This window comes from Delphinapterus leucas, chromosome 13, assembly GCF_059928025.1.
Source record: "Delphinapterus leucas isolate spDelLeu-1000000601 "Yukka" chromosome 13, BTC_Dleu_Yukka2, whole genome shotgun sequence".
Classification (NCBI taxonomy): Eukaryota; Metazoa; Chordata; class Mammalia; order Artiodactyla; family Monodontidae; genus Delphinapterus; species Delphinapterus leucas.
This window is the reverse complement of record NC_143141.1, coordinates 48,097,402-48,123,389: the sequence shown is the minus strand read 5'-3', so window position 1 is coordinate 48,123,389 and position 25,988 is coordinate 48,097,402. Positions and strand designations below refer to the sequence as shown.

Below are 25,988 nucleotides of genomic sequence, written 5' to 3'. Positions count from 1 at the left end.
GAAATGTAAACAAATTCTAAAAGATGGCGAAGGTCTTAACAACTTGCTTCCCAAGCGTCTCCCCTGTAGCACTGTAAGAAACAGAAAGGATCCTAAAGAAGAAAGCCCCCTCTCCATCTGATTCCCAAAGATTCCTCCATTCCAGACCACCACCCAGAACACATCTCTACCAATCACTCTGCTCCATCTTTCCAACCTAATCATTCACGTCCTCTACTTGTGCACCTGATCTATAGTTCAAGGTCAGAGTGGACTCTACTCATTACAAATTCATGCTGTCATTTGAATGCAGCATTCACAATTGTATAAACCTCTTTCCCTCTCACATACTCATCAGTCCATTCCTCACAGTGGCTCTCAGGCTAAACCCCAACATCCTTAATTTTATTGGATTATTTTGCCAATTAAGAGGTACAATAAGATAAGATCATTTGCATTTCCACCTTCATCTCAGTGGACATTCTTCTAACCAAAACCTAGAATATTCTCAGTCTTTCTCTTGGCAGGATATGAAACAGCATTTGCTGCCTGATTGGCCCTTCTTTCCTTACCACAATTATATTCTCCTTTGGTTTGAAGACAACACATTTCCCAGATGCTCTATTCTTTCCAACTGCTTATTCTTTCTTTACTGGATCTTCCTTCTTCCTGATTACCAAACACCTAATCCTGCAGCATGCCCTGTCAATTCTATCTTCCATATATATCTCAAATCTATCCACCTCCCCTCTTTGTATCTACTGTCATCACCCTAACTTGATTCAACATTATCTCTAGCTTGGACTGTGCTACACTCTCTCAACCAGTCTCCTAGTTATTGCCTCTCTTCAATTCTACAGATTGATATTACTATTTTGGATAATGTCACTTCTTTGCTGAAAACTCTTCAAAAGCTTTCAACTGCACTTGAAAAAACCAAACTACCGTTAGTGACCAAACCATAAGCAGAACTCAACCAAGTATTATTCGATGAATGAATAAATGTGGACAATTCACAAGACTCAGTCTTAAGCTCTGTTCTTTTCTCAATTTGTATCTACTCTCTCAAAGGAGATCCTCTTTTGCAGCTAAAAATAGTGTTTAATGATTCTCAAATCAGAATCTCCTGCATCAAACTCTCACTCTGTCTCTAGTCCCAGGTGTTCAATTTTAAGACCTTTCTATTTATTTTACTCCAAAGCCTAAATGAAAAAAAGGCACAAAACAATATATTGTTTGCTACCACTTATGTCAATAAAAGAGAGAATTTTATATATATATATATATATATATAATTGCATGCATATTTGTTTACATATGCATAAAACCTCTAGCAAGATATACAAGAAACTGGTAACACTGGTGGCCTCTAGCAAGGGAAACTGTATGGACAGCGTCCAGGGTGTGAGAGACTTCATAAACACCTTCTGATTTTTAACAATGTGAATGTATTACCTATTCAAAATAAAGAACCTTTTGTTTTTTAAATAAACAAGTCTCTAACCCAACGATAAATGTAACCCTGCTTTCTCCTCAACTTCCCAGTTTCTGGAGAGAACCATCATTTTTGTGGCCCCAAGGCTCAAAAACACTACTAGTGACCTTTGATTCCTTGTTTTTCATATTTAATCATTCACCAAATCTTCCAGCACTTTCCTGAAAATGTACTGGAGTTCTTTTCCTTCTTTCCAATTCCATTTTCTACACGGGAACAGACTTTCATTTTCTTGATCTGAATTATTGCAAAGGTCTTGCTACCTAAAGCTCTTCTGTTTCGCTCCCTACCTCCAATTCATTATTCATGACATTGCCACACCGGCTTCCTAAACACAGTATCACTTTCATGTTAGGCTCCTACTCAAGAACCTATAATGGCTCCCTTTTGTTTAGCAAACCAAGCTCTCAAATAAGAAACCTCTTAGGCTTAATAATAGAAACCAAATAGGCTTAATAATGCCTTTTGTGTCAGGTGTACTATTTCTTTCCCTATCATAGTTCCTTCAGCAGACACCACCAAGGAGAGTGAAGTTTTTCTCAATGACTGGCTCAAATCACTCTCTCCTTTTTCTAATTTTCTACTGCCCAAGTCTGTGGAATAAAGTTACTTTTCACAGTATTTTGTGTTGGTGCATACCTACTATATAATCTCAATTAAGAAACTTAACCTTTCTGTGCCTTAAGTTGCCTTATCTGTGAAATGCTTTCATGGACTCTTGATGAGGACTGAGTTAAAGCACTTTATCAGCTATCTTATTACTATTCTGTAACTGTTTCACTTGTTATGTATTATCTCCCAATAAAACCCAGGATGAGGACTTCCTTATACATCTCTCCCAAACCCAATTAACACAAAATTGTGCTTAATATAAAAGGTATACACCCTATGAGTCTGCTTTTGATTTAGTCAAGTGGGATTCTATTGATAAATAAAATAGAATTTTGACACATGTATCAGGCACTTTATTCTGTGTTACACTGCATAATCATTCTCTTTTCTTTCTAACAGTGTTTCTTTAAATACTTCACAAGTTTATTGGCTCCTTTAGGTTAAGTATATCTTCTTCCCATCAACTATCAATACTTCAATATTACCCACAGTAAGCAAAGGAAGTGATGTGAATCAATGATTTCCTATTGATATTGAGTCATTTGACATTAAACTCAACTAATTCTAACTTATTTTGAACCCACAATTCAGTACTTAGCTCATTTTACAACTGTAATGTTAAAAGAAGAATGTTAAATATTCCTCTGTATTTATTCAATGAATTTTTAAAAATTAATTTTTATTGGCATAGTTGCTTTACAATGTTGTGTTAGTTTCTACTGCACAGCAAAGTGAATCAGCTATACGTATACATACATCTCCTCTTTTTTGGATTTCCTTCCCATTTACGTCGCCACAGAGGACCGAGTAGATTTCCCTGTGCTATAGAGTAGGTTCTTATTATACTCAATGTATTCTAATGTAGCAAAATTTCCTATAAACTATGAATGTCTCATTAACTCACTCAGGGCTTTTTTTAAAAATTAAAAACCCACTAATGATCAATATATTTCATATAAATTTTAGAAATAAGTAATTTTCTAGACTAATTTATTGAATACTTAAATGATGACACTTAAAAAAAGGTAATTCTAATGACCATAGAAAAATATCAGGTGTTTGGAAATCCCAATTTGTGTAACCTGGTAAAAAGGCAAACTGAAAAAGATTTTGGTGAAACAAGCACATCTATTACAAAGAAAATAAGTCTAACATAACTCCTATATAGCTCTTTGATTTCTATTAGAAAAGTGCAGTCTATTTAAACAATAAAGAAAATAAAACAACTGACTCCATTTACACACGTTTTTCATTCTTATACACAAAGCTTTTCCAGAGTATTCTCATTGCCAAAGAGTTCTCTTCAGCTTTAATGTTATTCAGTAAAAGTACCTCAATTAAGGAAAAAGATATTTTTAAAAAGCCCTAATAGTATATTATTTAAAAGGAATTAATTACAAAAAACATTTCCCCAATGGCATAAAAAATTTTTTAAATATTTTTCTCCCACAATACTTAAATTTTCTAGCAGAGTAACATGACACACAAAGTTATGTCCCAAAGTTCCTAAAAATATTCACAGAACCACTGTGTAATTCTGGACTAACGATGGGGGTTTATACACAAACCTCCGCTATAATGTGATCTTTCTAGTTAAAAGAACAGCTAAAGGATCTTGTATACAATTTGAGAAGAATCCATAACATAACTAATTTTTAAGGAGTCACACTTAAGAAGACAGTTCCTGAGAATTAATGTTCATGCAGGTAGAAAAAAATGGTTACAAAATATTGGTATTCCTTTCCCCTCAAAGCAAGCAAACAAAAAAACAAACCAAAAGTGGCTATGTGGTAAAAGTCAGTACAAAGACAGAGAGTAACCATCTGCCTGGCTGACTTAGAAATTAAATTTACTTAAATTTACCTTAAAACATCTAAGGTATAGGAAACAACTTCAGATGTTCAATACAGAACAAATGTTTGATTCTCCATCAAAAAAGACATAATATTTTCTTAGCAAAGGAAAAAACTATTAACTGGATATGGAAAATTTTAAAAATATTTCAAAGTACTAAGAATGCACTGTATACACAAAACTGTTTAAAAGTAAGACTTTTACTAATAATGCACTGTGCAATAGATGTAATTTCATTCCTCCAAGTGTGAAGTATTCGTTTCTGAGCATCTAAATTTTCATTGACCTTGAAGAAAGTAGGCACTGATGATGCAAGTATAATTAATTTATCTTTTCCTTCAAATTATCTTTTCCTTCAAAAACTTCTGCCATATTCACTTTACACACTCCACACAAAAAAAACTGGAAAATAATTTATCTTTTCCTCCAAAAATCTCTGCCATGTTCACTTTACACACAGAACACACACACACAAAAAACCCTAGAAATAATCCAAATGTCTAACAATAGGTGTACATCATACATCATACAGTGCTTTAAAAAATGCCCAACTAAATCTACATTAACATGAACAAATATTCAAAGTAACTTTGAGTGAAAAATGTAAGTTGCAGAGTACATGTAAGAATAGGAGATCAATTGTGTAAAGTTTAAAAACGCACAAAAGACTACATATTATTTATGGATACATACATATGCAGAAAAGGTATAAAAGCATGTACAGAAATAATACACATTAACTTCAGAATAGTGGTTACCTATAGGGAGGGTGGAGAATGGATAGAATGAGATGGGTACAAAGGGAGTTTTAATTCTATCCACAATGTTCAACACTACAAAAAGATTTGAAACAAATATGGTATAATGTTAACATTGTTAAATTTGGTGGTGTTACACAGATACTCATTATATTATTCACTGTACTTCTCAATTTTGGAATCTTTCGTAATAAAAATGAAAACATTCACAGGATAAAGGAAAAGTTGAATCACTGCAGCCATTTCCAGACTAGATAATAAGCACACTAAAACACAACACAGGTTTTCTTTTCCCAAATAAGACAATAAGTATCAACAGAAAACATTGCATAATAGTCAGTGTACACTTTCATGAAATATCCATTGGTTATTATATTAAAAATATACAACAATTAAAGAACAGGATTAAGTGCTTCTACTTCAAAAGCTTTATCTTTGCATGAGTCAAAGGATCCACTTTCACAGCGCAAACAGGCTTTCCTTGCTTTAAAGAGTACCCCTTTGAATTTTCTTTTATGCCATTTCCTTTATATGTGACTGAGAATAAAAGGCTTAGTGTACAGGGTATAGAAGATACCTGGCTAACTGCAGTTAAATAAGATTAATGAATACGTCGTATTCCAATATAAACTAACAGCGGCTCAATTCAAAGATAATAAATTACTTCCAGAACAAAAGCTTTCACTTTTCAGTTTGAAACTTTTAACCTGCAAGGGAAATACATATAGCCTGTAATTCTGTTTACCATCCATGTTTTTTTTTTTTCTGTCAGAAAAGCTTTACCATCTTTGTCAGATTAATACTTCCTTGATCACAGATGAAATCTTTCAAATTAAAGATAAACAACTACTTGCCTGTTGTTTCTGATATGCAGTGTTTGGATTTATCTTTGATTCCAAGAGTAGTGATCCTGCAAGTTAAAAAAATAATATTTATAAGTTTCAATTTATAAAACACTGAATAAAACATCAGAATACACATTAAAAAAACAACTTTTTTCTTCCCCCAGCAGGACATCTGAAGTAATCAAATGTATTCCAATTTACATTCTTCTCTCAAGAACTGGGCTTCATATTTAATGTAGAACATATCATCCTATCCCCATATACCCTTAAAGGAAAAATTTCACCTAAGAACAACATTCAGACCAAGAATATGCGGAGACTAGATTACTTATTATAGTTTTATTGAAATGAAAAATTTAAGGTCTAAATGACCACCTGAAGCCAAATTTCTTTTAACAAGGTTATTTTATTGCATTTCCAGTTTAACAAATAAAACAAATTACAAAGGACAACAACAGGGATTTAAGTACTTAGTACACAAATACAGAATTGCATTTATCCTTTTCTCCTTAAGAACAAAAAGCAGGACACCTCATGTAAAAATAAATGTCCATGACTACTTAAAAGAAAAAGTGCAAGAGTAAAAGATATGTCAAAAATAAACCGAAGACTGCTATTTTTCTTTAATCTGCACATATCAGTTGCTCAAATCCAGCGATCAGATACAGTGAGGAAGGTGTTTTACTTAAGGCTGTACATTTTATAATTTTAAAATATTTCACGTAAGACTCGTACAATAAATCAACGAATACAAGTTTACAGTCTGCTCTGGTGTCCTAACTTGTTTTGCTTGTAAAGTATCCACTTGTTCACAGCACCTTCTACAAAGATAGCCTGGAGGGATCCCAGACTGAAGGTGTATGTGCTTGTGCGTGCGTGTATCGTGGCAACAGTCTGCAATAACCCCAGGAAATAGGTGCATTTTGGTTTTCCCCAGCACCTGTCGACTGTGGCAACTGGGGCTAGTTAGCAAAATCAGTTAAAAAAAAAAAAAAAAGAAAGTTAAGTTTCACTAAACCTTTTGTACCAGGCATATAATGGAATAAGAAAATAAAGGGGGACGGGAAGGGTCAGTTCCCTAGAACAAGATCACTACTACCTTGTTTCTCATGACTTCCTCTCTTCTCTCTCACACTCTTCCCCCCACCTCTTTAAGAGGCGAGACTGGAGAGGAAGGGGTCAAAGGTTTAATAAGGAGAGGAGGCGGGGGAACAGAGAATCGGCGTCCGACTGAGGATAAATCCCGACAAAGTAGTTTGTCTTCACCGTACTGAAGTGCAGACAGAAAACCAATGCGCTGTCCCAAGCGGTGGCAGTAACAGTACTCAGCCCAGGGCCTAAACCCCAAGGCTGTGCCCAAAACGGAGGCATGGTCCCCTATCCTACGGTTCCAATAACCTTACCGTCGGACTCTGCCCGAACCAGCAGCGACATTCCCTTGAGCTCCTCCACATAGGTGGAGGAGACGTGCCCGGTGCCTCGGTCGTCCCATTGCCGGTCTTCGTTCAGGGTATAAACCTTCACTCGCCGCCGCGTATCCGACATGGTGGCTGCTATCCCCACAGCTCCAGCCGCCGCCTCCTTGCTCACCTCGTCCGCGCCCCTCACTCTAGAGAGACGGTAGCGGCGGTGGCTGCAGCGGCGGCGGCGGCTCCGGAGAGGCCCGAGTTCACCATGGCTCCCAAGGTTCAGCCGCGGGAAGGGGCAACAAGAACCACTGAGACCTTTCCGCCCGGAGTCCCGGTTACCTCTCACTTCACCCCCGCACACACCCACCCTCCCCACCCTTTGACCCCCAGAGCTCGCTCGCTCTCTCGCCGCCGCCGCCGCCGCCGCGGTAACTACTACAGATCCGCCATCTTGTAACCCGATTCTCTCTGCCTTTCTCTTCCTCCTCCAGCAAGCTCGCACGGGCTGTCCTAGCAGGGGCTACGGCGGCCGACGAGCCCAACAAGAGGCACCTCCGTTTCTGCACGCACGGTGTTCTCGCGAGGCGGGGTACTGGACTGAGGTGGGTGGGTCTAAGTGCGACTTCCTCCTATCTCGGCCCCGCCTACTCCCGTGGGATCGCGGTTGGGTGGGCGGTCTTTGCGAGCTCCTTGTCTCCACTGGTGCCGCGAGAGTCCTCTCTGGGCAGGCGGCGGGCGCGGAGTCGTGGATTCGGCTTCGTGCGGATTGCTGGCTTCACCCGGCGTGTGACGAGCCGTGGGATCCAGCTCTGTGGAAAACACAAAGCAAACCTGGGAGGTACGCATCCTTGGACGGGACTCACCCTGAGCAAAAGGGAAGGAAATGTGCTCGCACTCCTTAATGGAAGCTCACCCTTTCAGCCTGTGAGAGAAAAACGGTTTAAACCTCTTTCTGTGAAGAGGTTAGCCCTTTAATGCGACCCGAAACCCCCTGAAACTCGCTATGGAGTCTGTTACAGTTAAGCATCTCCTCAGGAAGTGTCCTGTGCATCTCCAGGAGATTGTAATATTGTACACAAGTGTATCGTTAGGCTTTTGGTGGCTGGCCATTGAAAAGCATACTTTCCGCTTCATGAAAATACAGTGCCCTTCCCGTGTTTGTAACGTCGGAAAATAAGTCTTCAGCTAAGTTTAGGGAAGTGGCAGGGAGCTACTTTCCTAACATATCGAAGAGCACTGTTTCGATATTTTTGAGTTTCTCTTGCTGACATTTCTCGCGTTCTCTCTCGGGAGGTCTTATGCACTGAATAAGCGAGGGAGGAATTCTCTTGGCGTTCACGTTGTCAAACATCACATTAAGTGTAAAACGTTGAGTGGTGGATACAAACCATGCACTGGGCCCCTGTTCGTTTTCGGTAGAATTCTTTTGTTCGTTTTTAAAGACAGTTTAAGCTTGTTGTGCCGCCAGCTTTTTACAACCCATTAGTCTGAAAGGTGAAAGTCAGGCGAGATGCACACGTTTTACCCTGCAGCGCATCTTGGGAGTTGTAGTCATTCCTTATCAATGGTGTTTTCAGAACGTGCTTATGTTTTGACCAGATCTTGTGGGTACACCCTTCCGCGGTACACTAAAACGTGAGACGTCTTACACAGAGCAGGCGCCTGATAAAAATTAAATTCTCGGTTCAACATCTGCATACATAGGATTTTAAAAAATCTAAGTATACTTGGATTAAATAGTTATAATATACGTGGCAATAGAGCCCGTTAATTGCTGTGATTGATGTGGACGAAATGCATTTTGAGCCCAGAGAAAATAACATTTCTGTCTCGGGTCAGAGAAAGCTTCACACAGATAACTTTTGAGGCACACTCAGATAACTTTTGGGCCTGATGTTAGAGGATCCCTGAGTGGGAGTTTGGCTTGAAAGGTGTTCAAGGCTGTGGGGACCAGGTGAACAAAGTCATAATGTGTTACTGGCCTAAAAAAACGTATAAATAAGTTATGTATTAAGTTAAAGGAATGAGAACTGTACAGAAGTCACTTTGACACCATACATGTTAAAAGTTTACTGTTCTACAAATAAGATCTAACTCTGGACTAAATTGAAACAACAGGAGTCATTTCCTGTATTTATTCAATCATTCAGCAAATATTTGTTGAGCATATATTATGTGCTAGACATTGTTCTATACAGTGAATAAATAGAAAAAGTCCCTCTTTCATGGAGCTTACATTCTAGTGCAGGAAGACAGTAAACAAACCTATGCCAGGTACTGATAAATGTTGTGACCAAAAAAAAAGTAGCAGAAGGTTAGAGAGTGAGTATGGGAAGGGTAATGGTGTCTATTGAGGGGAGGCAGTCTGCCATGCATTTCCCTAGGGGAAGGGAGAGCCAGAAAGCAGTAACTACAAGTACAAAGGCCTTGAGGCTATAAGCATGCTGAGTGAGTGAGAGGGATAGCAAGGAAACCAGTATGATTGGAGTGGAGTGAGAAAGGAGGGAAATGGTGGGAAGTAAGGTTGGGAGTGGGGGAGAGGCTGTCTTGAAGGGCTTTGGGTTTTGCTTTGAATGAGTTGCAAATCCATTGGAGAGTTTTGAACTAAGGAGTGGAATGATATGAACAGTGTTTCAAAGCATCCCTTCCACCTTCCCCTTAGTATCCCTTTTGCTGTACTCCCCAATATCTGAAATAAGGGAACAGAGTTAAACCCTCAGCACTCATCTCTGCCCCTTGCTGGATCCTCAGGCACAGGTTCTTGTTTTTTTCTTGCCCTAGGTCACAGGGATTCTCTCTTCTGCAACAGGCCGACCTCTAACATTTGTAAGGTCCAGGACAAGCACACAAAAGGAAGACCATATACCATATGTCTAAAGATTTAAAAATTTTAAATCAAGCTATTAAATAAAATATATTTTCTTTTCCTACCTTTGGTATACCCTAAGCAATATATTTTCATATGGCCTGGAAACCAGATTCCAAATTCAAATCTAGAATTCTTGAACTCCTCAGAGTTCCAGAGTCTCCCTTTGGCTCCTGAAGTCCTTAGCCTGCCTTCTCTTCTCACACCTCAGCTCTGCCTGCAGTTAGACAGCCCTCATGTGCACACAGAGGGTACCCCAGCCTTTTGTCCAAGCGCTGTCTATGTCTACTCTCCCTGAATGTAGTCACCCTTTGGCCACTCCTCAGTGGCCAATTAAGGACAGAATTTGGGAAGAGGACTGTGCAGACCCTGGGAGCAGGCTTGGCCTTTGGGGCAGGGAATTCCAGTGTGCCCAGAGCATGGTCTAGAAAGGGAAGAGTGGGTTCCAAGTGGACACATCCCTTGGTTTCATGGACTTCTCATCCCATGGAGAGAAACATAGACAGAGGGCCAGAGCAGGATTCTCCAAGACACACTGAGGGCAGTAATGCACTGCAACAATGTGTATTCCCCAGCAAAGGTTTTCTTCAGGCAAGTTCCACTCCAAGGGTTGAGATAGATTTCTATATCTGTATATGTAAATTTATACCTACCACCTTTTTTTTTTAAACATAAATAATGGAATACCATACATACTATTTGTACTAATATACCCTAGTTTATTTAAACCATTTTTTCTGTATATATGTCATTTCCAATAGTGCATAATTTCAAACAATAAATGATTGTACAGAAGTTGTTTCATGTGTGCCAATATATGCATAGGTTAAATTCCTAGAGCAGGGTTTTACAGTTTTGGCACCACTGACATTTTGGGCTGGATAATTCTTTGTTGTGAGAGGCTGTCCTGTGCGTTACAGGATGATTAGCTGCATTCCTGGCTTCTACCCACCAGATGCCAGTAGTATTGCACCCCATCCTCCTGTTGTGATAATCAAAATTATCTCCCATCATTGCCAAATGTCGCTTGAGGGCACATTACACTTTTTAATTCTTGAGGATTAAAAAATATAGTAATCTCTACAGAGTAAACTGGGTTCTCAGTCTTATTGACTCGTGTCCTTGAAATGTGAGGCTTTCTGTTTTTACCCTTCCTAATTCTGTGCGATGTTTTTGTGAAAAACTTTTATGAAAGCTTCTTTGCTATATTCATTCATTTTTTTCCTTGAGGTGATTAATCTTTAAGACCTTCTCCATTTAAATAAGTCATCAAAACTGATAACCTACATCCTCTTCAGCTACATTCCTATTTCTCTTCCCCTTTTCAGCCAAACTGTTCAAGGGTTAAAGTTGTTTATACTCTCTACATTTCCTCACCTCACCACTGGACTCCTTAATTGAACCTATCTATTGTGGTTTCCATCACCCAGCCCTCACCAAAAATCTCTTGATAAACTCACTAAAGACATCTTTGTTGATAATGCCAATGGACATTTTTCAACCCATTTTACTTGATCTAAGTTAAAATTGACACTTATTTGTCTGAACTTCCTTCTTTCCAGTCATCTCATGATGACTCCTGCTTTATCTTTATCCTTCATATGTCACCACAATTATCACTTATGTAGAAGAGACTTCCTTGACTAGGTCAAATCCCTGTGGAACCAAAAAACCCAATTCACATCGATTTAAATGATAAGACAATTTATTGGCTCATGTGAATAGAAAGTCTGAAGATAAGATGAACCTCAGGATTGATTTAACTGAGTGACTCAAGAGTATCAGTGAGAACTTGATTTTCTTCTGCCTCTCAGTTCTACTTTCTGCTCTGCCAAATCCATCCTAGGGCTGATTCCTTTTGTATCTTAAGATGGTAGCCAAGAGCTCCCAAGGCTACATAGTTCTTCACATCAAAAGAGTTTCTTCACATATCTCCAGTTGCATTGTGATTATACTAACTTAGGTCACATGCCCACTCCTGAACCTAGAGTTTTGTGGTCTAGGGAGTGTCATGTACTGGACTGGCTGAGGCAAATCAGGGCCCATGCTTGTAGTTGCGGGTGGGGTTAGTCCTACCCAAATCCCATGTATGTTACACTATGTGATATGGGTAAAGTAGATGCTAGGAAGACAACCAGAGTATTCATTTTATCTTCCTATTACACTTATAGCACCATGCACCCCTCCATTGTAGCATCTGTCATACTTGTAGCTTTATATTTATTTGTATGAGTTTTTATTAATAACTGTCTCCACATGTAGATGAAAAATTTTCATGAGTCCAGGGAGTATGTTTTTCTCACCATTGCATCTCTGGTACCTAGCATCTCATTCTTCTGAGGTGGTAGGTGGCAGTGTTACAAGGGCGTGTATGGGTATGTGTGTGTGTATGTGTGTAGGGATGGTAGTCCTTTGGTTATGTGGGTTTGGGAAGTGGAGTTAGGCATATAGCCCCTCACTGTATAGACTTTTACCTTGCCCTCAAATTCTCACCCCTGATCCTTTGATTTTTTTATTTTTTTTTTGTGGAGATAATTTGTTCTCTTTTCTTATCTGATCACCTCTGGGGTCATATAGATTGTGACTTCCTCTGTTCTGCTAAATTTACCACTGCTCTTCTATTTGCTTGTTATGCAACCAACATTTATTAAAATCTCTTGTCTGCTACTGTCTCTTTTGTTTGCCCTTTGGGCTCTACTTTTTAAAAAAATTATTTAACTGTGTTGTTAATTTTCCATGTTTAACCAAGGTATTCTGTCATGTTTTTATGGCTTTTTAATGTTTAGTTCTCTAATCCACTTGAAATTTTTTGTATATATGAAGTAGGATGTCAATTTAAAATTTTTCCTCCCAATGGAGAGCCAACTGTTAACATCATTTATAGATGAAATAATATGAAATGCTATTTAAATCATACTCTTTATTAAATTCACAGACACACACACACATATACACACATATATCTAGATTTGAGTCTGAATTCACTGTTCTTTTTCCATTGTTTTATTTGGCCAACTCTAGTATGACAGTTAATTGCTATAGTTTTATAGTTTGTTTTGATTTTTGGTTGGTGTGGTGGCCTTAAAGTGCACCACTCTGATCTCCTTAAAGAGAACCTACTCTGGGGAACGTAAGTTATCTGACAGCAAGCTGCCTTTTGGGCTCCACCATTATGTTTGTGCCACAAATACCTCCTGCTGCTCCCAGCCAGTGACTCAGCACAGCAGGGATATAAAACTTGTCCTTTCTTGTCCAAAGCAGAACTCCTCTAATGGCAACTTTGGCTTGGGGAACTTAACAGCCAGGATGAGACTTTCTTGGAAATACACTAGTCTGAAGCTCCACCCAGTTATTTCCTTCCCTTCCTCCTTTTACAGAGGTCAGACTTGCACTATGGTCTGCAGGCTCTTCCTGTCAATTCCTGAGCCCACGTATTTTATCCATCACAGACATTAACCCAATTAATATCTTGCAGATCCCTTCTTGGCATCTGCTTCTCTGAGGACCAGAACTGACATAGGTGATACAGGGAGTGATGTCAGAAATCAGACAGTAAGATGGGGTTTGGGGAATGGTTTACTCAGTCCCTGGCACAAGGTGGCCATTTGACTACTGATTTCACAGGTAGTGACCTAGGAAAACATCCTAGAAGGGGTGAATGCTGTTGGCTATTCAACAGTTCAGGATTTGAAAGATATGGGAGAAACAATGCTTATGAGGAGAGGAGAGGTGGCCAATTAAGTTGTACTACTCCCTTGCTGAGGGCTAATGAATTGAGGGCACTTAATGCACAGTTAAAAACTACATTTGGGAGCCAGGGGGGGCTCTTTGGTCTTCATAAAGAGGCCCTTATTCCCTGCAGTGGAAAAACAGATATGGGATTTGGCAGTTACAGAGCTCTAAAGATATTTGAATGCTCAGCCTAGGGAGGCTTGCTATGCAGCTAGGGCCCTGGTTGGGAAAGCCTGAAGCTTTGAAACATGGGATGGATGCCCATATTTTGGCTCTGTAGATATCCCTGGATCCTCAGGGGCTGCAGAAGTGGCTTATAACTCCTAGTAAGAGATAACACTTCCCCCTTGCAGAAAGACCTCCTCCATAGTTGCTCCCATTTCTTGTAGCTGAGAGGCTATGGTAACTAGGGTTAAATCTGGTTGCAGTATTTAACTGCATTTGACAGCTGATTTCACAGGTAGTGACCTGGGGACTGCTTTGCCTGATAAGGAAGATTACACACCGAAGGGACTGAAATAATATGCTAGCATGTATAGCAGGAGCTGGAGGAGTACGCTTGGGACTGGATTTTTAGGGTGCTTGATCAAGGGGGCTGGAGGTTAAGACTGAATAATCAAGACTTCATTGACTTTGGGACTGAAGATTTAACCCTGGTCAGGACCACAGGGGATGGGGCAAACTCACTGCTGGTGTAGCTCCGTGAAGCCTGGAAAAAGAGAAGTGGAAATGAGCTCATACCACGGCAACGTTTGACTGCTATTTATTTTGGCAAACATATGTGGCCACTGCTCGCTTATTAGTTCTAACTGTTCTATAACAATTTAAAGTGTTTTTTAGATGATCATCTGCAAATGTTTCTGTTCTTCTCCACCTCTGTTTAATCTCATCACATTGATTAGGACCTTAGAACACTGATGAGAATAATAGTGGTGATTCTTGTTTTGTTCCTGACTTTAATGGCAACATCTGCAGTGTTGTATACATGTTCTTAATTTCTGATAGATACCATTTTCCAAGTTAAGGACGTTTCCTAATATTCTAAATTCTCTAGGAAGTGTACATCGAATTCTATAAATTGACTCTTTCGCATCTGGTTATTATACGGTTTTTCTCTATAATTCATTATAGAGATTATATGCTTACCCATTCTTGCATTCTTATAGAACTACTTTGTCCTAATAGCTATTGCCAATATTAAGATAATTTATCTGTTTTCATAAATGATAATGGCCTACATATTTTTTACTTAAAAAAATATCATCTCTTCTAACTTATGAGTCCTTGGCAATTGCATTAAATTTTATAGTCAATATCAAAACTATAACCAACTACGCAGTTTGAGTTTTCATGAGATATTGGGTATTCTTCAGTGTTTCCCAACACACGCAGGATAAAGTTCGGAGTCCTAAGTCTAATATTCGAAACCCCTCTACAATCTGACCTCTATTTACTCTCTTCTTTATCCACTGGTAAAACTGTTCCATTCCACAGGCAGCCTTTCCCTTTATAATCATCCTTTAAAGCCCAGCTCAAATATCACCTCTCCATAATGAAGTCCTATTCAAATTGCACTTCTTAGAAACTTTCCCTTTTTCTTCCAGTTAGAATTAACCTATTCTTTTCCTTTTTATGACTTTTTTAAAACCTTTACTAGACTGCTCATCAGTCTGCCTTTCATAAGTTATTGACTCTATATTAGAGTATATATAAGTCTCAGAAGGAAACAATTCCATCATTTAGTACTGTGCTCATAGTAGGTAGTTTTAATTACCTTTAAATTAATTTTGTAAATTTCAGACTAATTTTGAAACTTGTTGCAGTGATTTGAGATATGCTTGAGATGGTAAAACTGGAGTTGTTTTAATTATCTCTGCAAAAGTCACTTATGCCCCAACTGCTTTCTAGGATATTAAGGTGAATATCCAACCAATATGTTGGTTGGTGACTTCATACTCATATTTAATAAGTCAGACATCTTTCTCTTCAAAACTATTTTGCCCCCTCAGGTTTACTATTCATGTCACAGATCCTACTATCTTCACAATGCTCAGGCTGAAATCCTTAGTCCTAACTGCTTCTTTTTCTTCCAACTACATCCCCTTCTGAGTTAATCTAAGTCTATCCATTTTCTTTTTACATTTGTTTTGCAGTATCTTGGTATTGGCTCAGTCCATTTTTTCTGAACATTCTCCCTTCCCAAGGAGTGAGCCCTTGAGAATTCTCTGACTAGTGGCTTGCACCAAGTTTAGGGTTACCAGATTTACCAAACAAAAATACAGGATACCCAGTTAAATTTGAATTTCAAATAAACAAGGAATATTTTTTAAAAATATAAGTATATCCCAAATATTGCATGGGCCATAGGACACTGAACATTTGTTTACCTGAAATTCCAGTTTCACTTAGCATTCTGTTGTTTTATCTGGCAATCCTAATCAGGTTTGACACCTTTCTCAAGCTGAGCCTATCGTTTTCTCCTCCAGAAGTTGAACTCAGAGACAAGTAACTTCCTGTGGGATAGCCATCTTTTGTCCCATGATATGAAAACATGTTTGCATAGAAGAAAAAATCTGTTATATGGAAAGCAGCACAAATGAGAGGCCATGAGACTCTATAGGTAGGGAGAACTGTCTTAGTTCCTGATAACTTGACAGTCCTGGTTCAAGTCTGCCACAGGGAGTGTGACTTGCCTTCTGTGAAATAAATTCATGGCCCTGTGATAAAAATCCCCCGTTGCTTTAGCTTAACTTAGATTGGTTTCTGTCCCTTGATACCAAGACACATTCTCTTTTCCATTTATGCTGCCTACCACCCTAGTCTCTGATGAGCCTGGAATTTTGTAAAGGCTTTTTAAACTTTTACACGACTTCGGTATCTTCTGTCTTCTTACAAGTAACCAGGTATATTCTTGCCAGATTAAATGCTTTAAAAATATCACCTTGCACTGGCTATCTCTTGTTTTATATTCTTTAATAAAATTTGCTTTCTAATTCTGATGAAGAACAGGCACAAGATTAAGGAGTAAAAGACTGTGAAATTGGTTTATAGAAGGGAAAGGCTGCTATATATTCCAGACATACAATACCAATAAAGTTGTTAGTCCCTTTATCTGGAATTTTCTTTTCCAAATAGCTGCACATCTTCTTCCACTTCATTCAGGTCTCTGCTCAAATGTCACCTACTCAGAGATGCTATTCTGGATCATTTCATCTAATATAGTACCTTTTTTTTTTTTTTTAAATCACTCTGTCCCCTTACCCATTTGTTTTTCTTTAAAGAACCTACCACTATCTGAGATGTTGTATACTTATTGCTTCCATCCACTAGAATGTGAGCATTGGAACTTTATCTGTTTTGTTTACTGATGCATCTGCTGTACACATTATAGTACCTGGCACATAGTAAGTGTTGAATAAATGAATGCCATGCTTGGCTGAACTGAAGTGAGAAAGATATTGATGTTAGATCTAGAACTTCAAGATATTCTATAAGAGAAGAAAAAATGTATTAAAAAGCTGTAATTTATGGGCAAGGAGACATCAATAACAAAGGTTATAAAGGAAAAGTCTTTAAGTACCTATATTGCACTAACTACCAAAATGGGAACTCAATTTGATTTGAGTCATTATAATTTAGAGATCTTAGCATATGATAGCCCTCATAGAAAACCTTTTTTGGAAAGCAGGGAAAACTACCAAGATGTGAATGTGAAAAATAAGTCCAGACATAAAGTGTACGCTCTTGATTTAAGTGGAAATGAGACCCTTTTCGTGGTTTGTAGTTAGTGACCTGTATTTTCACTTTGTGGCACTACTGGTCTCTAGAGTTTAAGAACTAGCTTTATTTTTCCATATTATTAGCAGCTGGGAGTCTTTTTGAAAAATAAAATCTAAAACTCAAGAAAAACATAAATTACAATTTTGAAATTCTACCAGTAAGGGTTATGTCTTAAACAGAAGACAAAGTGAGAATAAATTTTTTTTTGTCACTATTATAAAATAGAACAATGAAATGTACAAAGCATATAATTTAAATTTAATCTTTCATTTTCAGTTGATCTTCAATAGTTCAGAAAGTATATCAACATTGCCTGTCATGCTATTTTACATACTATACATATACATAATCAATGTTTACTGACTTAAATACCCACATTTAAAAAATCTTTGGTCAGCTACATTTTTAGTATTTTCTGAACTAGTTAGCCCTGAGTCAAGAATTTACAAATATTTTATCAGATTTATAAAAGGAGGAAGATTCTAAATTATGACTTCCACGAATCATTTACTTTTTTTGTGGAATTATAATGTGATATATTAAAAAATGGGAATGAACATCATCTTACAGCTATTACTAATAATTATATCAATAGCCTCTAAACACGGCTGTTTCAAACATTTACTTATTAACTGAAAATCATGATTCCTCCATCCCTTCCACCAAGAACATCCATACATTAGCAACATACACACACAAAATGAGCTAGTTCTATATGATGAGTAAATTACTTTTCTGTATTTTCTAAATTTGAAAAATGTATTACCTCATTCTCAACAGGATCCCATTTATAATATTTACTCCACTATGTTTATGGTTTTGTGACCAATTTGAAAGGTGGTATATCATTAAAATTAGATCAAATTAGCTCCCTCAGCTCCTTACTATAGTAACTGTACTAAAGAAATAGGCACTGGTTTTGAATATGGTAAGTTTCAGTTTGTGAAACAGTTGTGGGTAAGTAAAGCTATTATGCAGAGGTAAACCATAAGATGGCTAAGAGTAAACTGTCACTACTGTATAGGAAGAAGAAAAATATGTAGGAAGAAATCCATCATAGCAGCAAATGTGACCCATTATTTCTAAATTTTTCAGATATTTCAAAAGTACAAGATTTAAAGGGTAGTCTTTTCTAAGACGTATAAATGACTTACTTTTAGTAATAAATATGTATTGATTTATAATGTAAGTAAGAGTAATATAGGTAATTCGGAATTAAAAAATGGAACACGTAAAGTGAGCATTTTAATATAAATCATTAGAATACATTTATATTATATATAAATCTACACATTAGAAGATACTACTGAAATTTTGCTATACAGAATATCACTCTAGAATTCTTAAAAAAAAAAAAAAGTCACCGAGAAGAATTAAATGATGACTGTGGAATAGATTCTCCCATTACAATACTGCTTCTGTCACTTAAAGTTTTGACAACAGTTGTAGCTGGAGACTGGAGCACTTTCCGAGAAAGCCTCATCCTTCCATCAGCTGGATCACGTCCAAAGTATTTCACCTGTGTTAAAAAAACAAATATACTTTAAAAGTTACAGCACATTGACTGATGCCCAAATTATTGGGTTGGCTAAAAAGTTCGTTCGGGGGTTTCCCTGAAATGTTAATTTAAACTTACATGGTCCAAATAAAGCAATGCTTAATATTTTCACTTGTTCACTGAAATCATGGCTCAGTGCTAACTGGACGTATATGCTAATAAATATAATTTGGTTAAGTAGTGATTATAAAAAAAGAAGAGACGGGGGATTTAGTTGCCCAATTATAATCTTCTGTTAGACTTATCTGTGCCTTATTCTCTCCGGACCAGGTGCCTATACTGGAAGAACAGTGAAAGCCATGGTCTGTGAACCTAGATAAGGGCTTCCTGAGCCTAAGTATGCTACAAACTATATAAGATTATGCTTAGGTCACTCACTGTTAACACTCAAAGGACCATCTATCACACTGGAGGTTATTTGGCTTGAACACAGACATTGAAAGTCAGGGGGAAATGTGGTTGTCTTTTTACATCAGAAGGGACTTAAAAACTATCTTATACAGAGAGATTATGTTTTAGTTCTTATCTTTCTCTAGAGGCTACTTGAACAATGGGACTACAGATTGGGAATAAACCAGAAGTCTTAGTTACTCAGGTCATGGGTATCAGGAACAACTGGAACAGAATGTGGTACAGCCAAAAAAAACCAGACTGTCAACCACTTCTTTCATCTACTCATACAGGACTATTAAAAAGGTTAAAAAAAAAAGTCTATTTTGTTATCAGAATTCTAGAACTGACATCATGGCTTTCATCAAACTCAAGAACTTTTAGCCTCAAGCAGTATAGAAGCAATTAAAGTCTCAACTCCTCAAATACCTTATACCTAATACTCTGCATAGCCATCCCTGACTGGCTCATGTATTTTTAAAAGCTCTAAAGGGGACTACTGTCCTAACTAACCCGTAAGCTCCTTGAGGGAAAGAATTGTATCTAAATCCCTAATGAGTCTGTTTTAAGCAACCCTAAAGTTAAAAAAGAAGCACAGCATATAAATAATATAAATCACAGATGTTGATTTGATTCTTTCAGCTTATTTGATGAAACAAATAATTGAAACTTCAAGTATAATTTACAACTTTAAGGCTAAAAGGTTGAATACAAGTACCTGAATTTCTTGGCCAACTTCTAAGCCTAAAGCAGTGGGATGTTTAATCTGAAAGAGAATGTGTTAATCTATTAGTTGTCATGCATAATTACCTACTATCCATGGTAGTACACATTTTTTTCCAAGTGGAAAACAGCTTTATTGGTTTTTCTGATTATAAAATCTGTTAATTATAAAGATTTAAAATAATACAGAAGTATTCAGATGATAGTAAAAATCATCCAAAACCCCTCTGCTTGTAGATAACTAATGGTAACACTCCAATGAGTATCCCTTCAAATAGCTATTTAGTGTGTGTCTTGCATTTATAAAAATGGACCTTACTGAGCTTGTTGTTTTATAATATATAGATTTTTATTCAATAATATGTTGAGATCTTTTCATATTAATAAATGAAGCATTATAATTGAATATTCAAATTAAATTATTTGTTTAACCAATCCCCTAAAGATGGTCATTTAATTTATTTTAAATTCCAGTGTTGCAAATGTTAATAATCAGTGAATCTAGGTGAAAGGTATATGGGTGTTTGGTCTATTATTTTTTCAACTTTTCTGTAGGTTTAAAAAGTTTCAAAATACAAAGTTGAGGGAAAATAAACTGCAGTGGTGCAGTGATTATATATTCATATAGTCTATCCTCTCAGAACAAAGTATGAGAGGAACTTTGTGGTGGAACTTCTAGGTCCAAAGGTAATTGTATATTTACCAAACACTCTCCAAAAAGTTTGCCCCACTTTACATTCCTATCAACAGTGTATGACAGTGTCCATTTTTTCTCTACACTCTTATTTATGCACATTGGGAATTTTCAACTATCTGAAAAGTTGAAAAATGGTAACTTGGCTTTATTTGCATTTTAAAAAATTGCTGTTGATACTGAATATCTTGGTTAGCTTAAAAACAACAACAACAACAGTTTTTCCATGTTCTTTGTTCATTTTCCTATTGATATTCATCTTTCTTACTGACCTACACAAGCCCTTTGTACATGAAGCCTCTGTCATATAAGCAGTTTTTCCCCTAAGTTGCTGCTTGTCTTTCAAACTTACTGTAGTTTTGCCATAATTTAAAAATATCATGGGGTCAAATTTTATCACTTTACTTACATTTTTGGCTTTGATATCATGCTGAGAAAGATTTTCCCAGTCCCAAGATTATTAAATATGCATATTTTCTTCTAGTGTCCTTCCTCAACCCTCACCCCTCCCGATGCCCAGATTTTCTTCTTCTGCCCTCACTGCCTTAAAAAGAAAAGTTTTCTTTTTTATATTTAGCTCCTTGATCCAAATGGGATTTTGGTATAAAAAGAGGAAAGATCCTGTTTTATGATAACTAGCTGTACTAATATGATTTATTGAATAATCTTTGTTTCTTCACTGACTAAAAATGCAACTTCTAGTATGTATTATACTCTTATGTATATAACTCGGTTTATTTCTGGTCTCTATTTTCTGTTGTTTATTTCTGGGCCAGTAATACTGTTTTATCCTGTATTACTTAATAATATTTGGTAAAACAGACCTATTCTTTCTCTGCCCCCATAGTATTCTTGAATGGTTTCATATTGGTTTCATAATGGTCTTCCAAATGTATAGACTACAACAAAGACTAAGAACATCCTAAGAATTATCTTTCCATGATTGACTGGTCAGGAAAATTGGGAAAACAGGGCTGTAACTAGATATTTTTACTAACTGCTATGTGTTAACTCTAGAGGCTATTCTACCTTAAAACACTCAAGAATGTTTTTATTCCATCATGGAAAGAGAAATATTATCTGGTAAACAGTGTAAAACAGCAGTATCTCTGTCTTTTTGGTTTTGTTTTTGTATTTAGGCTAGTAGTGGACAAGATGTACAATCCTCATCAACCTAGGTAATTTCACTATGGTTATTTTAAGGCAGTTTTTAAAATAATCAACTATGCCTTTCTTGTTTTTACCTTTCGTTGATCAAGTTGAGTGTTATGAAGTAGTACTGCAGTCATATTTGGATATAGTTTAACCATTACTCCAGTGTCTCTATGAAAAGGAAATAAGCCTGGTTAGAGCAATAAGTAACTCTATTATCTACTGATAATTAAACTGTGATTATGTTTTCATAGGAGAACAAAGTAAAAAAACACATAAAAACCCCTCTCCAGTACATGTTTTTGTAACTATAAAAAGTATCTAAGAGGGATACTTATTTTTCCAATTGAAAATACACTTTATATTTAAATACTTATAGATCAAAGGACAGAGAAAAGATAAAGGAAAAAATATGCTGGTTAAAGCTTTTGAAATATATATTCTTTTATATTTCTCTTCATAATATTTTCCAAAAAGTTTTGAAATGACATTAAATATTTTAAAATAAGTGTAGAATTATCATCAACCTATTAAGGAGTGATTTAAGGAAGGGGGTTACATAAAATGGCATACTTATTTCATTAAAAAATTTATCTTCCTTTTTTTCTTTAATCTACTAAAATAAACCATCTCATTTCTTAGTTTTCACCTGTGATATTAAACAAATTATCCCATTGCCTTTTATAATTCATTTCAAATAGTTCTGAACATGCATGCTACATCTGATAATTTTTTTTTCTTAAAAAGGGAATTTTCTGACTCAGAAAATGCAATCTTTTTAGCTGCTGAAAAAATGATTTGAGGTTGAAACTGGCATTTAAAAAAAAATGCACTACTTAGGCCTTAAATAGTACTATCTTTAAAACAGACAAACAAGAAACTACCAAAAAAAAAAAAGAAAAAGGAAATATTGCTAAGTCTATTTGGGGCTTGTTTACTGTTTATTGGGAAGATTAAAATGGTGGGAAATTTGGTTAAAGAAGACAATTCAGTTAGAAGAATATATTAGTATAATTATAATCACAGAACCATGTTAGTGAAAATCTACAAACTGGTGCAGAAAATAAATTTTATGTTAAAAATAAATAATTATTATATGGTAATTGACATATAATCTAAACATCTTACAATTTCAAAGTAAATAATGCAAATGTGAAGTTAACATGAGCTTGTAATATAAATCTTATAAAAACCAGCACAGCATTTTAGTTGATATTACCTGATTTCAGTTATTGTGGCGGTATATACTGCTCCAAATTCTAATTGCTGCTCTTGCTGTAAGTGCAAAATAAGCCGTAAGATTCATAAAGAGAACAGCAACAAAAAGTAGAAGAAAACGACTATTAAAAGATCTATTCTTACATCATCTTTGCAGATTTCGGTAATGAAGTCTCTTGCTTCATGCATGGCACTGGGTGTTGGTGCAAATATAGAAAATGTTTCTTCGTCCACCTGACTAATTGTTACTCCTTTAAAAAAAATAATTTTATATATTAAAGTTAACTTGCTCATTCCTTTGAAGAATAGTCATAAAAGTAGATGTGAGAGCAGGGGAATGACCTGGAAGTAGCTGGGCAGGGTTGTGCTATGCTTAATCACTGCTTTAGAAATGAAGGGATTCATTTACCAACAAATACACACTGCACACCTGCTATGTATCCAACACTGTGCTAGGCCCTGGGGATACAACAGTGAGCTAATGTCCCTACTTTCTTGGAGCCCACAATCTGGTGGGAGAAAGCATATAAGTTCTTATTTTGGAGAGTTTGGTTTTGCACTCTTAATTATGAGAAGAAACTATACTAGAACCCTTTCCTCACCTTTTCTTCTTTCTCCCTCTTACTCTTTAGAGTGGTGAACAGATGGATGAGGGACAAAATCATGTCCGTTACTCAATCTTGAGAACTGCCCAAGGTGACTCTACTTCTCGCTCTCCTTCAGTAACCTCAAATCTGGTAAGTACTATGTAACCCAAAGATTGATTCCAGAAAAAAACAAATTGTAAAGCATACTACTTCTACACATACCCTTTAAATAAAAGAGTCTAAATAAATAAGACTAAGTGAAAAATAGCAGAACTCATAATAAGAAAAATTAAAGCAAAACTCCTCTAAAGTGAAAAAGTAATTTTTCTAAATGTTTGATTTTAAAATGTTGAAGAAAAACTGATGAATTCTAAGTCAGTCTTCTTGAATATAAAGATGATCGTTTGCTAATTTATTACGAGGCATACACAGAAAACTTACAGTAAAGACATGTCAGTGTTACATCCTTTTTTCATCTCATTGAGATGTCAATGTTATATCTGTCTCTCATTTCTCAAACATATTTTTTGAGAAACACAATAGAGGTGAAATGGCAAACTTACCTGACCTAGCATTAAATAAAAAATCCCAAACGTCATACAACTCTTACCTGTTTCAGCCTGAAGTTTTTTTAAATGATATCCACCTGGTCCAATAAATTTTGCTCGTTTTGATAATGGAACCTGAACAGTTTCTGAAATGTAGTACAGACAAAAATATAAATTATTTAAATATATATATACATATACACACATACACACATATATATATGAACCTAAAACATGTACTGGTCACTCAAGACTTGGTCTAGACACATGTAAAAATATTTCAGCATGAAATACAGAAAAACAATTTGCTATGTGACTAAAAACAATTCTAACATCTAAGAATATCCCCTCAAATTTAAAGTATTTTAACTATAAAAGCATTTGACTTTTTTGTTTTGTGTATGGATTTAAAAAAAATTTTAAATACCAATGTACTTTCATATGTTTACCTTATCATGAAATCAGTAATTTTAATGTATTACCTACAACAGGTCCATTTTCTTTTCTAGATGCTCGAGGTTTTGAAATAGTTTTGTTCATAATCTGTAATATCTCCTTCTTTGCCACTTGAAGAGATAAAAACATAATAAAATTATAACTGTATAAAATAAATGTGATCAGATATAGCAGTATTAGTTTTATGAAGTAGGATCCAAACTCTTTAGCTTAATAATCAAAGTTCTTTACATCCCAATTACCTTAACAATTCTACTTGTATTCCCTTCTCCAATCCTATCTCGGGGAGTCCATTTGTAAAAACTGAATTTTCACTGGTTTTCCACATTGATGATTAGTCATGTACCCAGTAACTTAATACTTCTTGATCTAGGTTGTTACATTAAATTTCATTTTCTAAAGCAGTATTTTATAATAAGCCTATTTTTAATAATAAGCCTAATGGGAATTATAGTTCCCATTAACACAAAGACAATGATAAAAGGAGAATCAGGCACACTGGCTTGGCTTACCTGAGGCTTGCTGAATGGCCTCCATTACAATTTTTATTGGTATTCCAGGTAATTTAATGTCAGCCTAATATGGAAAAGCCGAAAATTTATGTAAATATTGATTTATGACCTTATTTAAATATTTTAAAATGAAACAAAATGGGTTTTAAAATACCTGTAATGCAGTTATTCCCTTAGTAGTGCCAGCTATCTTGAAATCCATGTCACCATGGTAATCTTCAATCCCCTTAAAGAATTTAACAAATTATGATATAATTTTAAACAAAAGTGAAATTCACCCATAGTCACTGTAGAGGAATTTTTAAAAATAGCTTTATAATTAAACCATGTCCTTTAGGATTATACACAAAAAAATACCTGTATATTAACTACTGCTTTCAATTTGTGGCTTTTTAAGTTATAAATATATCATTAGAAAATCACTTTATTTTCAGATCATGTTCCCCCCCATAAATGCATAAGGATTAATTTATGATCATCCTAAAGTGAGCCATTATGGACACTTATACTGTAATATTTATTTTTAACTCACATTCTATAAAATCCAAGGCAAATATGCAGAAGAGGAAAGTAAGAACAAGGACTTCTATTTCTCCAGCACTAGCATTCTTCTAAGCACACTATGCTTGTAAAGTGTGTATAATCTTCACCATTAAATATCTGAAAATGTGAATATACTTGCCAGAATATCTGTCAGCAAACGATAATCTTCTATTTCACCCTTGTCAGGATTGTTTTTGGTGACCAATCCTATTGCCACACCTGCGACAGCAGATGAAATTGGAACTCCTATAATTGAGAAAGAGAACTTGTGTGCAGT

At 36.1% G+C, this 25,988-nt stretch overlaps 2 protein-coding genes and 1 long non-coding RNA gene across 6 annotated transcripts in view; 1 reads left to right on the top strand and 2 right to left on the bottom strand.

Moving 5' to 3' along the window:
- The window catches only part of PPP4R3B (protein phosphatase 4 regulatory subunit 3B), a 66,321-nt gene extending 59,010 nt beyond the window's left edge, over nucleotides 1-7,311 (bottom strand). For 2 of the 3 annotated variants that reach the window (XM_022597229.3, XM_089923164.1), the window contains exons 1-2: nucleotides 6,947-7,310; nucleotides 5,553-5,608 (exon numbers count right to left, since the gene is read on the bottom strand). In XM_022597229.3, the coding sequence (XP_022452937.1) occupies nucleotides 5,553-5,608; nucleotides 6,947-7,088 (198 nt within the window). In that variant the 5' untranslated portion in view covers nucleotides 7,089-7,310. Of the gene's footprint in view, nucleotides 1-5,552; nucleotides 5,609-6,946 lie in introns of all 3 variants that reach the window. The other variant, XM_089923163.1, reaches the window with a different exon arrangement.
- Nucleotides 7,312-7,459: 148 nt separating this feature from the next.
- LOC111186515 (uncharacterized) overlaps nucleotides 7,460-25,988 on the top strand; it is a 224,629-nt gene continuing 206,100 nt past the window's right edge. Inside the window, exons 1-2 of one of the 2 annotated variants that reach the window (XR_002647867.3) lie at nucleotides 7,460-7,790; nucleotides 23,698-23,802. This is a non-coding gene — a long non-coding RNA (uncharacterized LOC111186515). The other variant, XR_016395437.1, reaches the window with a different exon arrangement.
- The window catches only part of PNPT1 (polyribonucleotide nucleotidyltransferase 1), a 39,844-nt gene continuing 32,394 nt past the window's right edge, over nucleotides 18,539-25,988 (bottom strand). The window contains exons 19-28 of the mRNA XM_022597225.3: nucleotides 25,851-25,957; nucleotides 25,323-25,394; nucleotides 25,169-25,232; nucleotides 24,683-24,766; nucleotides 24,263-24,346; nucleotides 23,210-23,316; nucleotides 23,067-23,122; nucleotides 21,940-22,018; nucleotides 19,997-20,044; nucleotides 18,539-18,849 (exon numbers count right to left, since the gene is read on the bottom strand). Of these exons, the coding sequence (XP_022452933.1) occupies nucleotides 18,691-18,849; nucleotides 19,997-20,044; nucleotides 21,940-22,018; nucleotides 23,067-23,122; nucleotides 23,210-23,316; nucleotides 24,263-24,346; nucleotides 24,683-24,766; nucleotides 25,169-25,232; nucleotides 25,323-25,394; nucleotides 25,851-25,957 (860 nt within the window). The 3' untranslated portion in view covers nucleotides 18,539-18,690. The remainder of the gene's footprint in view (nucleotides 18,850-19,996; nucleotides 20,045-21,939; nucleotides 22,019-23,066; nucleotides 23,123-23,209; nucleotides 23,317-24,262; nucleotides 24,347-24,682; nucleotides 24,767-25,168; nucleotides 25,233-25,322; nucleotides 25,395-25,850; nucleotides 25,958-25,988) is intronic.